Source organism: Macaca fascicularis, chromosome 18, assembly GCF_037993035.2.
Source record: "Macaca fascicularis isolate 582-1 chromosome 18, T2T-MFA8v1.1".
Lineage (NCBI taxonomy): Eukaryota > Metazoa > Chordata > Mammalia > Primates > Cercopithecidae > Macaca > Macaca fascicularis.
The window spans coordinates 65,425,584-65,438,779 of NC_088392.1; the positions used below are offsets into that span (position 1 = coordinate 65,425,584).

At 41.1% G+C, this 13,196-nt stretch overlaps 1 protein-coding gene across 8 annotated transcripts in view; it reads left to right on the top strand.

The window, feature by feature from the left end:
- Positions 1-13,196, top strand: part of OSBPL1A (oxysterol binding protein like 1A) — a 225,405-nt gene that overhangs the window by 59,217 nt on the left and 152,992 nt on the right. For 5 of the 8 annotated variants that reach the window (XM_005587007.5, XM_045378301.3, XM_045378300.3 and 2 more), the window contains 4 exons: positions 1,529-1,614; positions 2,773-2,917; positions 12,982-13,040; positions 13,142-13,186. In XM_005587007.5, coding sequence (XP_005587064.3) covers positions 1,529-1,614; positions 2,773-2,917; positions 12,982-13,040; positions 13,142-13,186 — 335 coding nt within the window. Of the gene's footprint in view, positions 1-1,528; positions 1,615-2,772; positions 2,918-12,503; positions 12,727-12,981; positions 13,041-13,141; positions 13,187-13,196 lie in introns of those variants that run through there. The other 3 variants (XM_045378302.3, XM_074022712.1, XM_074022713.1) reach the window with 2 other exon arrangements.

The following is a 13,196-nucleotide window of genomic DNA, read 5'->3' on the forward strand; positions in this document are numbered from 1 at the left end:
GTCATTTCTTAAGACAAAGGTAAACTAGTTTCAGCAATTCCTGGATTCAATATATGTGTTCCCTGTAGTTTAAATGCAATGGTATGTGTAGACTCTTAAACAGCATTTAGCACACAGTGATTACTGTTAACAAATGTTCATCTATTTCCCCAGTCACCTGGCTCCCCGACCTGCTTCTCTATCCATGACTTGACTTTAGCCAGGATGACCTGAAAAACCTTTTATAGTTCCTCCTTTGCAGCCTCTGCACAGGACATTGTAGACGTATATTTAGTGGGATCACCAAGCCTTTCTCTGAAAGCACTTCCTTTCTATAAACCAAAATAGAATTCAGATCTAGCAGAAATTAGATCTTACTTACATATTCCAGACTCTTACACAAGTCAGATTACCAGTTGCTCTTGTGCTGTAAGTATGACTTCAGAGAAAGTGTGGTGATAAGAGCACGGACTCTGGAACTAGCCTGCTTGAGTTCAAATCCCAGCTCCTCCACTTCTGGTTGTACAACCTTGGTTAAATTCCATAACCTCTTGGTGCCTCAGTTCCTTTGTCCGTAAAAATCAATATAATAAGAACACCTACCTCAGAGTAGTTAATGAGGATTTTATGAGTTAGTATTTTTAAGGAGCTTTGAATAGCCCTTGGCATGGAGTAAGTGCTAAAGTAGTTGTTAAAGATATAAAAATAGGCAAGGTGGCTCATGCCTATAATCTCAGTGCTTTGAAAAGTCGATGCAGGAAAATTGCTTGAGGCCAGGAGTTTGAGACCAGTCTGGGCAACATAGTAAGACCCCCGTCTCTACAAAAAATAAAAATATTCGCCAGGTGTGGTGGTGCACACCTGTGGTCCCAGCTACTTGGGAGGCTGAGGCAGGAGAATCGTGTGAGCCCAGGAGTTTGAAGCTGCAATGAGCTATGATTGTGCCACTGCACTCCAGCCTGGGTGACAGGTGACAGGCTTGGTGATCCCACTAAATATACATCTACAGTGTCCTGTGCAGAGGCTGCAAAGGAGGAACTATAAAAGGTTTTTCAGGTCATCCTGGCTAAAGTAAAGTTATGGACAGATGACTTTCTCAACATATATATATATACATATATAAATTTTATATTTTTATGTGGCAATTTATAAATAAATTGATATGTCTGCATATATTTATATGATGTGTACGTCTATCAGTGCTATTTCTTGTTATTTTTCACATTCTAAGGTTCTGGAAGGTATGAACCCCACTTATCTACCTTTCCAAGGCAAATATGTAATAGTATTTCAGTACATAAAAGTAGTTTTGATGGTGATTGTTAGTGAGTAAAATACGTAAAGACTTCTGAATTAAAAACCCAAATTCATCCAAACCTGAAATAAATAGAACTCTGTAATCCAACTTGTAATAACAATACATTTTAACTGCATTTGAATCACAATCCAAAACATTTTGTTTTTTCTCATCATGATCACTTTATTCTTTATAATGAATTTGTAATTTGATCCTGACTAGCAGTGGATAATAAGTACTTTTCTTTTGCAGCTGTAGAAAGGACTCAACAAAGAAAGCTTGAAGAATTACTTTTAGCAGCAGCAAGAGAAGGCAAAACAACAGAACTCACAGCTCTGGTAAAACAAACAAAAAAACCCCAAAAGACAAAAAGCAGTCTTTCTTTATACTTCAGGAAAATTTTTACTTAATGTTAAGCACATAATTTAGTTGAATTGTGGAACCAAGAACTCCAGAGATCATAATAATAGAACCAAAGTTCTTAAATATCTAAAAACACTCAGCATGGTGATAATTGAAGCAGGACACATTTTAAATGGTGATATTTTTCTAGATTTCTGATTTATACCCATCCCAATCCCCCTGAAAACCTGATGGATAAGAATCTGATTTTTCGTGGTAAATAGTTAACGTAAGGACAACTTATATATGTATATATAAAATATATACATTTTGTGATTAAGCCAATTGAAACATAATAAATAGGACCCTATAAAGGAAAAGTCTTTCTAGTTTTGATCAGCAGTAGTTTCTGGGAGGAATGCTACACTTCTGGAAGGTACTATGCAAAGAAGGGACAATATTTTGGAATACTTATACCACATTAGACTGAAACGTTTGCCTGTTCCCCCCTGCCTTAGAAGACCTACTTTTGAGTTTCCATTCCTTCACAGTCTCATTAAACATGAAACTCTAAATTTGTTCTGAATTCATGACTGAAGCACTGCCATTTGCTTTAAAGTTATTTCAGCTCATTTGAAAAGGCCTCTTTGGTTTCTAAGTATAGTGCCTAAAGCAGTTTTTAAATTTTGTGAAATGGAGGCTATATAAAGAAGCTTCTAAAGCAATAAGTTGGGAACAACAAATTCAGTAGAACCTTGACATTTACACATTTAACATTTATGGTTTTCACTCCTCTGAAAGACTGGCTGACTGATTCTGCTGTCACAAGTGTGAATTGCAAGGCTGGTAGGGGCAAGTAAATCATTGTGAAATCTTAGTGTCTGAGGTGTGCGAGATGGCGCTGGCACAGTGCAGAGTGTCTGTTGTCAGAGGGGTGTGAGACCTGGACACAGACCTGAGAGCTATCTCAGGGCATCTCAGAATAAGCATAGGAGTGGCAGGGTTGGCTGGTTTAGTGAGCAAGAAACCACTAACAGCCTAGATGCCAAGGAGCTTGGCTATTCTTCAGGCTCTGCTGCTACACCTTCCTGTGAACTGTGAGAGAAAGTCTATCTTTGATATATAATTCTCCATTGCATTTTTTTAATTGTTAGCTCAACAGGCCCAATCCTCCTGATGTTAACTGTTCGGATCAGTTAGGAAATACACCCTTGCATTGTGCAGCTTACCGGGCCCATAAACAATGTGCCTTAAAGCTTCTAAGAAGTGGAGCAGACCCTAATCTGAAGAACAAAAATGGTAAGCATGTTGGTGAAAACCACTGTTTGCCATTTTGAAACTATAAAATGAAGTCAATGCTATATAAAATTGTTTTGTTTCAGTATCCGGCCTTTGTTAAACTGTATGGTTTGTTATTTGCAGTATCTGTATTCTATAAAGTTGCCACCAGCACTGAATTAGGGAACACCGAACTATTGTTCCTAGAGGAAAATACAGGATTAGGTTCCTGCAAGCCTCAGTTCTCAACATTTTCATGAATTGATCATTATGAAACCTTATGTTTTTTGTTTGTTTGTTTTGTTTTTTTGCTGTTTCTATTTAATACATATTGTTGACTCATTCACATTGAACTCACAGCCAACAGCATCATAGCTCACATTTGAGTAAAGTTTTCCTCATAAGGCACATCACAGCCTTTTCCACTGAGGTACATTAGACTGCACTTCAGCACAATGCTTGGGGCGTTTTTTTTTTTTTTTTTTTTTTTGAGACAGAGTTTCTCTCTGTCGCCCAGGCTGGAGTGCAGTGGCACCATCTCAGCTCACTGCAACCTCCTCCTCCTGGGTTCAAGTGATTCTCCTGCCTCAGCCACCCGAGTAGCTGGGACTACAGGTATGTACCTGTAGTACACCCGGCTGATTTTTTTGTATTTTTAGTAGAGATGGGGTTTCACCATGTTGGCCACGCTGGTCTCCAACTCCTGACCTCAAATGATCTGCCCGCCTCAGCCTCCCAAAGTGCTGGGATTACAGGTGTGAGCTACTGTGCCTGGCTACTTGGCACCATGCCTGGCCATTTTAAACAGCAAAGTCACCAACAAAAGCACAAAGGGTGGAAAGTGTGACCCTAAATAGACCATGACGAGGACATTTGTTTATAGTAGGAGAGCTTCTAGAATGAAACAAGAAGGCCAGGCATCACCTTCTTCTACCTTAGCTGGGAAAATGAGCACTGGGCAACCCACATTTTTACCACTCCGGGCATGTTTGTGAGTGACTGAGAAACTACGGTGAATATTGACCTTGGGGTTACAAGTGAATTTTAGCAATAGGCAAGTATGCAAATATGGAATACATAAATAATGAGGATTGACCGTACATGTGTGACAATTTGAAAGACAGAATCAGAAGCCAGAAAAGAAGCTGTAAAAGGTGTCTTGGATACTTAAAAGAGGAACATGCCATCAGGGCCTTTTCACATCACTTTTTAGGATGCATCCTGCTGCTTGCTACCAGCCTGGGTTAGGCCTTGTCAGGGGTCCCACAGGACCCTGTGTTCACCTCCATCAGAGCCTAAATCACACTCCATGGTGTTTGTTGGCTTATGTTGCTGTCTCCCGTGACACTGAACTCCTAAGGGCAGGCCTCATACTTCATTGTCTGGTTCACCCAGCACCTGGAGTAATGCATAACACGTAACACCTGGGAAGGGCTGCATGTTTGTTGAAGGTTTGGAGTCATTAGAAATAGTTTCACAGGTCGGATGCGGTGGCTCAAGTCTGTAATCCCAGCACTTTGGGAGGCCGAGGCTGGTGGATCACGAGGTCAAGAGATCAAGACTATCCTGGTCAACATGGTGAAACCCCGTCTCTACTAAAAATACAAAAATTAGCCAGGCGTGGTGGCACGTGCCTGTAGTCCCAGCTACTGGGGAGGCTGAAGTAGGAGAATTGCTTGAACCCAGGAGGCAGAGGTTGCAGTGAGGCGAGATTGCGCCATTGCATTCCAGCCTGGCAACAGAGCGAGACTCTGTCTCAAAAAACAAAAACAAAAAAAAGAAATAGTTTCATAAAGGAATAGTTACTTGATACAGATCCTGAAGTCCTAGTAGGATTGAAAAAATGTTTTCATTTCTAGGAGCTGGGTGCCATGGCTCACGGTTTCTAGATTTCTAGTGTCTTTACCAGTTTGCCAAAGACTTGAGCAGTTTTTCTGTGTGGCATTTTATAATGATTTTTCCTTCAAAAATGTAGATTCAGAAGAGTCCAAATGAAATAAGAATTAATATAGTTCCATACAAATACCAGTCTAAATGGAAAAAAACTTCCCTTGTAAATATTGAAAAGTTACTATTGGTATTCAAAGGTATATTTACTCTATAGTTTATATTAGTAAGCAAAGTTGAACATTCCTGTTAAAGCTATTAAATTTTTTTTGACAGAAGTCAGAATGGCATCTTCTGAAAGAGAATAATTTAAAAAAATCAGGCCAGGCATAGTAGCTGAAGCCTGTAATCCCAGTACTTTGGGAGGCTGAGGTGGGCAGATCATTTGAGGTCAGGAGTTCGAGACCAGCCTGACCAACATGATGAAACCCTGTCTCTACTAAAATATAAAAATTAGCCAGGTGTGGTGGCAGGTGACTATACTTCCAGCTACTTGGGAGGCTGAGGCAGAAGAACCACTTGAACCCAGGAGACGGAGGTTGCAGTAAGCCGAGATCTTGCCACTGCACTCCAGTCTGAGTGACAGAGTGAGACTCCCTCTTAAAAAAAATAAAAAAATCAATCAATCAAAGGCTGGGTGCGGTGGCTCACTCCTGTAATCCCAGCACTTTGGCAGGCCATGGCAGGGGGTAGATCACTTGAGGTCAGGAGTTCGAGGCCAACATGGTAAAACCTTGTCTTTACTAAAAATACAAAATTAGTCGGGCATGGTGGAGCACGCCTGTAATCCTAGTTACTTAGGAGTTTGTGGCAGGAGAATTGCTTGAACCTGGGAGGTGGAGGTTGAAGTGAGCCAAGATTGTGCCACTGCACTCCAGCGTGGGTGACAGAGCAAGACTCCGTTTCCAAAACAAAAAAAAACACCATAAGAGCAACATTTGCATTATAGAAATCTTCAAAAATAGAAAAAAAAAAAAAGCACAAATTACCAAAGCATAGTCACAGTTACTTTGGCATCCTTCTAATCTATTTTCAGGTCTATTTTAGAACATTTTTTAAAAATTGTAGAACTAATGCTTGTTATAGTTGCAATGAGGAAAACAAAAACAGTAGAAAAGTATATAATCACCTCTAACCCAAATATCCAAAGATTTAGTTTTTAGTTGTTAAAGTTTTAGTTTTAGTTGTTAATGTTCCATAGTAATGTATTTCTTTTAAAGTTTTAAATAATAGATACTACCTTAAGAATATAAGCAAAATAAAAGTTATATATTACTCATAGACGAATACACAGGCATTTCATGATATTCCAAAGCGGGAAATGGCATTAGGCATCAGATGGCATGGAACTGGGAACCAGAAATCTGTTAGGAACCAAGATGGCTGCCTTGTGTGTGTCTGTCTCTCACCGTGTGGTCTGACCATGTCTTCTAGCAGACCAGCTGTTTTATTTTCCAGTATACATAATGGAAGATGGCTGCCCCGTGACTCCACTTAGGAGATCACAATCTCTCAACCTCAGTGTTACATTTCAGTGGGAGATAATGTGTTAGTACCTGCTTGTGTCAGGCGTCTGTGCCTAGTGTGGCCACTTGGGACTTTAGGGGCAGGACGTGGTACAGAGATGGCTGCCAGGGCCTCCTCCTGGGAATGTGGATAGGGACAGAGAGTGGTGAATGGATGAGGACTGGCAAACACCTCACAAAGTGTCTCTTCATTTTAATTGACAGGTTGTAAATAGAGTTGGCCTATTAAAGTTCCCCTTTTATGAAGCATCAACAGCTTTTCCACATTGTCCCCAGTACTTCATGAGGATATAACATAATCTTTTCACTCAAAAGTCTAGTGATAAGAACAATTCTGTATTTTTTTTTTTTACAGTGAAAATGTCTTAGTCTGTTTTTTTCTTTTCTTTTTTAAAAAACAAGGGGCTGGCTATGGTGGCTCATGCCTGTAATCCCAGCACTTTGGGAGGCCAAGGCAGGAGGATTACTTAAGCCCAGGAGTTTGTGGGCTGGGCAACACAGTAAGACCCATCTCTGAAAAAAAAATAAAATTAAAAAATAAAAGCAAGGATATTTAAAATTTTTAATCAAATTGGTTAATCCATCTCTTTGATTTCTTCTAAGACTTCTGAGCTTAGGTAGAGATTTGGTAAATGTTTAGTTCTCTTTCCTCCCAGTTTAATCACATTCATTCATTCAGCAATGCTGCGCCTCCACTGTGTGCCAAGAACCGTCCTTGGTGCTGGAGGCCCAACAGTGAACAGAGCCCAACAGTCTCCATGTTCCTGAGCTCGTATTCTGGTGGGAGGAGATAGACAACAAATAAATGCATATGTGCTGTCAGGCCGTGAGGTGCAGGAAAATAAAATAGGATGAAGGGGCTAGAGAGTGATGGTAGGGTGGGGGGTGTCTTAGAAGGGATATAAAGGAAGCGCTCTCTAAGCAACTTTGAGCAAACAGCTGAGCTGAGTGCAGGAGTGAGCCCTGAGGATTTCTGGCAGAAGAGCATTCAAGGAAAACAGAAAGCCAGTGTAAAAGCTCTGGAGTAGAAGAACACGTGGCACACTGAGGAAAAGGAAAGCTGCCAGTGTGCCCAGGGCAGGGTGAGCTGGAGAAGAGTGGATAGCATCAGAGCTGCCAGAGGCCCAGGCCTGCAGGGCCTGGTTGGCTGTGAGCAGGAGCTTGGTGGTGTGTGAGTGTGGTTGGAGGGCTTTGAGCAGGAAAGTGAATGTGAGAGTGTGTGTTAGGATGTGGGAGTCTCAACTTGTCAATCCCTTACCTTTATACCCTTTATCAAGTAATCTTTCCTTTTCCATTATTTTGTCATGCCTTTCTCATACATTCTAAGAATTCCTTTTCTTTCTTTCTTTTCTTTTTTTTTTTTTTTTTTTTTGAGACAGAGTCTTGCTCTGTTGCCCAGGTTGGAGTGCAATGGCGTGATCTTGGCTCACTGCAGCGTCCACCTCCTGGCTTCAAGCAATTCTCCTGCCTCAGCCTCCCGAATGGCAGGGATTACAGGTGCGCACCACCACGCCCAGCTAATTTTTATATTTTTAGTAGAGATGGGGTTTCACCATGTTGGCCAGGATGGTGTCTCGATCTCTTGACCTCGTGATCCGCCCGCCTCAGCCTCCCAAAGTGCTAGGATTACAGGCATGAGCTACTGCGCGCGGCCTCTTTTTTTTTTTTTTTTTTTAAATAGACAGACTTGCTCTGTCGGTGATCTTGGCTCACTGCAACCTCTGCCTCCAAGGTTCAAGCAATGCTCCCACCTCAGCCTCCTGAGTAGCTGGGACTACAGGCATGTGCCACCGCACCTGGCTAATTTTTGTAATTTTAGTAGAAATGGGGTTTTGTTATGTTTGCTAGGCAGGTCTCGAACTCCTGGCATCAAACGATCTACCTACCTCAGCCTCCCAAAGTGCTGAGATTACAGGCATGAGCCACGGTGCCTGGCCTCTGTGTATTTTTTATTGTTTTTCATTCACTCATCTGTCTCTTCTTTTGACAGTAGTGCATTAAAAAAAAAAAAACAGTTTTTTAGATAGTATTGCACTTTTAATGATTATAATGTTTTAATGTGTGAGATTTCCCCTTACCATTTTTTTTTTTTTTTTTTTTTTTGAGACGGAGTCTTGCTCTGTAGCCCAGGCTGGAGTGCAGTGGCCGGATCTCAGCTCACTGCAAGCCCCGCCTCCCGGGTTCACGCCATTCTCCTGCCTCAGCCTCCCGAGTAGCTGGGACTACAGGCGCCCGCCACCTCGCCCGGCTAGTTTTTTGTATTTTTTAGTAGAGACGGGGTTTCACCGTGTTAGCCAAGATGGTCTCGATCTTCTGACCTCGTGATCCACCCGTCTCGGCCTCCCAAAGTGCTGGGATTACAGGCTTGAGCCACCGCACCCGGCCTCCCCTTACCATTTTTAAGGATTTTCTTTGACATCCTTATCTGTTTATTCTCCCAGATGGCATTTAAAATAATTTTCTTAGGCTCTTCATTGGGATTTAATGGAAATTACATCCTGTGTAAATTAATTTAAGGAGAATTGGCATCTTTATGGAGTTTTCTCATTAAGGGACAAATCTTTGTCATGCAAACTTTTAAATATTACATCATTCCTGTTTTTCACTGTATTTTGTTGTGGTTGGTAAGAGAGGTAGTGTATTTTTTAACTGGTAATGGAACCCATCTAGATTCCATCTAGGAGGCTACTTCATTTCGTTCAAAAGCATTTTATTGAATTCTTACTGGGTGCCAGGCATTTTAGGCATCAAATCCAGAAATGAGGTCTCTAGCCTGGAATTTCATGTAGTTGGCAGGAGCTCAGAATTTATTTTTGGTATTAGGGCAGAATTCTATGAAAGAAATCATAGTGTTGTCTATCTCTCTGCCTAAAGAAATAATTTCTCCAAAGTGCCCTGTACGTATAATGAAAATAACACAGAATTGGCAGTCCTTCGTAAGACATTTTCCCATGTGCTAGGCAGAAAAACTAAACTGAGTATTAATTTTTTTGGGTAATGTTTTAAAAAGTTTTTTCCCCACTGAAGAAGTAATGTATCACCAGCCCTGGGTTCCCCATCAGCAGCTCTATAAATCTTCCTCCAAAATAAATCTTAAAGCCACATACAAGGCCGGGCATGGTGGCTCACGCCTGTAATTCCAGCACTTTGGGAGGCCGAGGCGGGTGAATCACAAGGTCAGGAGATGGAGACCATCCTGGCTAACACAGTGAAACTCCGTCTCTACTAAAAAAAAACAAAATAGCCGGGCGCGGTGACGGGCGCCTGTAGTCCCAGCTACTCGGGAAGCTGAGGCAGGAGAATGGCGTGAACCCGGGAGGCGCAGCTTGCAGTGAGCCGAGATGGTGCCACTCACTCCAGCCTGGGCGACAGAGTGAGACTCCATCTCAAAAAAAAAGAAAAGCCACATACTTCTCTCTATATTAAAATGATCTCCATTTTACTACTGACCTTCTCATCCAAACCACCAGTATCCTTTACCCGCACTATTGCCATCTCTTTGTAATTAGCCTCTCTGCATTTCTTTTGCCCATGTTTACAAGCCATATTGCCCACACAGCCAGAGTGACCTTTAAAAAAAAAACATGGAAATTGTCAAAGCTTAAGAAATCAAATAGCATAATTAATTGATGAACCCATTACCCTCCTCCAGAACTTAGCAATAATGGCCACTCCATACCTCTTCCCACTCCCTGAATTATTGTGAAGCAATTCTAGACATCATGCCATCTCTTTCTTTTTGTTTTTTAAAAATGTATTTGTTTTTCTTTTTTTTACCCTGTCAACCCAGCTTTTCCCAATTCTGGGAAGAACTGGAAAGAGAAGGCCTGCCATGCCATTTTATTTGTACATACCCAGTGCTCCTCAACTAACTGTGGGGCCACGTCCCCATAGACCCATTGTAAGTTGAAAATACACGTAAGGCCAGGTGCAGTAACTCCCACCTGTAATCCCAGCACTCTGGGAGGCTGAGGCTGGTGGATCGCTTGAGCCTAGGAATTTGAGACCAACCTGGTGAAACCCCATTCCTACAAAAAGATACAAAAATTAGCCAGGTGTGATGACATGTGCCTGTAGTTCCAGCTACCAGGGAGGCTGAGGTGAGAGGATCACTTGAGCCCAAGAGGTCGAGGCTGTGGTGAGCTGTGATAGTTGAAAAACCATTAAGTCAAACTGTTATAAGTTGGGGAACATCTGTAGTTCAGTATATTAATAAAAAATAAGGGCACCCTTTAAGAAAAACCACAAGCAAAACTCTGTGCACCTATAAAAACCATTGAATTTGTGCAGTTTAAAGGAATAAATTGTATGGTATGTTAATTTCTATCTCAATAGGGATATTAAAAAACAGCACAATAGCATCATCTTATTAATAATATTCTAGTAATTTATCAAAATCATGAAACAGCCAAAATTCATATTTTCCCAGTTATTTTTAGTATTATTATTATTTTTTTTATTTTTATTTTTTTTTGAGACAAAGTCTCACTCTTGTCCCCTAGGCTGGAGTGCAATGGCACGATCTTGGCTCACTGCAAGTCCGCCTCTCAGGTTCAAGTGATTCTCCTGCCTCAGTCTCCAGAGTAGCTGGGATTACAGGCACCTGCCACCACGCCCGGCTAATTTTTGTATTTTTAGTAGAGATGGGGTTTCATCATGTTGGCCAGGCTGGTCTTGAGCTCCTGACCTAAGGTGATCCACCCACCTTGGCCTCCCAAAGTGCTAAGATTACAGGCATAAGCCACTGTACCCAGCCAATATTATAATTTTTTAACACTTTAACAGAGTTTTAAACATGAGTCAGATCATGTTACTCTTACTTAAAACCCTTCAGTGGCTCTTCATCCTATTTAGAATAAAACTCAAACTCCTTATGCTGGCTTACAAAAGTCTGGCCTACAAACCCCTTGTGTGATGTGGCTTCTGTGTGCCTCTTTGACTTTCTCTTGCCTGCTGAATTGTTCCTACCTCAAAGCCTTTGCATCAGCCGTTCCCTCTGGTAGAATGTCCTTCCCTGTATTTTCACAAGGCTGGATCCTTCTTTTCAACATAGACATCCCTTCCTCAAAGAGGCCTTCCCTGATCAACCCCTCGTTTTCCAATCTAAAGTGGTATCCCAGTCACTCTGTCAAATCATTTATTTAAAAAGTCTGGGCGTACCGTGGTTCATTGTCTGCTATATCTTTTTAAATTAATTTATCATCTGTCTTTCCTGGCCTTCTGTGCTTTCCTATCCCCCCAGTATTTTTTCTCTTATGTTCACTGCTGAATCCTCAGTGCCTAAAATAGTAATCGGTACATAACAGACCCTCATTAGAAGATATTCATACAAAAAAACTGCCAACACATACCAGGTGTTTGATATTTATAAAAATAGTATTATTTTAAACCACCCCCACCCCCCTTTTTGTTTTTAGAGACAGTCTCATTCTGTCACCCAGTCTGGAGTGCAGTGGTAGCTGGGACTGTAGGCACATGCCACCATGCCTGGCTAATTAAATTTTTTTCTTTTTTTGTAGAGATAAGGTCTCACTATGTTACCCAGGCTGGTCTTAAGCTTCTGGCCTCTAGCCATACTTCCACCTTAGACTCTCAGAGTGCTGGGATTACAGGTGTGAGCCACTGCGCCTGGCCTGAAAAGTTATCTGATCGAATATATCACCTTACTGCACAAACAGTTCCAGAGTTCTCATTGATATGTTGTTTTGAAAGGACTGTTCTAATTTTCATAGGTAGCTTTCGTTTCTCTGATAATAAGCTATTTCAGGCTAGGAGATGGTTTGATTTATTTGTGGATTTTTTTCTTTTTCTTTTTCTTTTTTTTTTTTTTTACCTTTTGTCCTTCATTTAATGTCCTGCTCACTTCAGTATTCAATAAATAACTTTGATAAGACAAATTCCGTTTTTGTTATTTGGCAAAACGTGGAATGTGCATGTGTAAGATTGGAAAAATTAACATTGATAGCTTGCTGGCTTTATTCTCCATTGTCACCTTTTTCTTTTGTCCTAAATTGTGGACCATCACACCTTCAGCTTGTGAGCCATCTCTGCTACCCGTTATGCAGCATGGCGGCTGAAGTGTAGCTGGGGTCGGCTAGAGTGGACCCCAAATTTGTGATTAGTTATGTATCTTGAGATGAGGGGAAATCCTGAATTATCCAGGTAGACCTATGTAATTACAAGTCTCCTGACAGGAGGGAGGCCTATGTATAGAGAGGGAACAGAATGCTGGAAGCAGAGGTTGGAGTAATGTGCTTTGGAGCTGGAAGAGACCCCATGTCAAGTCATGTAGTTGGCCGATAGAAGTGGAAAAGGCAGGGAAATGTTTCCCTTGGAGCCTCCAGAAGGAATGCAGCTCTGTCCACGTGTTGATTTCTGCCCGGCGAAATGGATTTCAGACTTCTGATCTCTGAAACTGTAAGATAATAAATGTGTATTGTTTAAGCCACAAATTTGTGAGTTCATGATAATTTGTTGCGAAGTTCATCTGATTTCCTGGCTTAATAGCGACCAAAAGGGAGGTCAGCAACCTCTCTCTGGTAGGTAATTTTTGGGGAAAAGAAAAAGATATAGGCAATAGAAAATGAAGGAATATTAGATGCTGCAGTTACAGCATTGATGGTTATAGTACATTTAAGCTGTTGATGGCTTTTTTCTTTGTATTTTACACAGATCAGAAACCTCTTGACCTTGCCCAGGGTGCTGAAATGAAACACATTCTTGTTAATAAGGTACAGAGTAATGAATTAAATGTATCTAATAATGTTTAGAAAAAAAGTTTGAATGTGTGAAATATGTAGATGTATTTTTCATGAAAACATGTTTTTGACAGGTCATCTACAAAGCATTGAAACGATACGAGGGCCCTCTCTGGAAGGTAGGTTGGG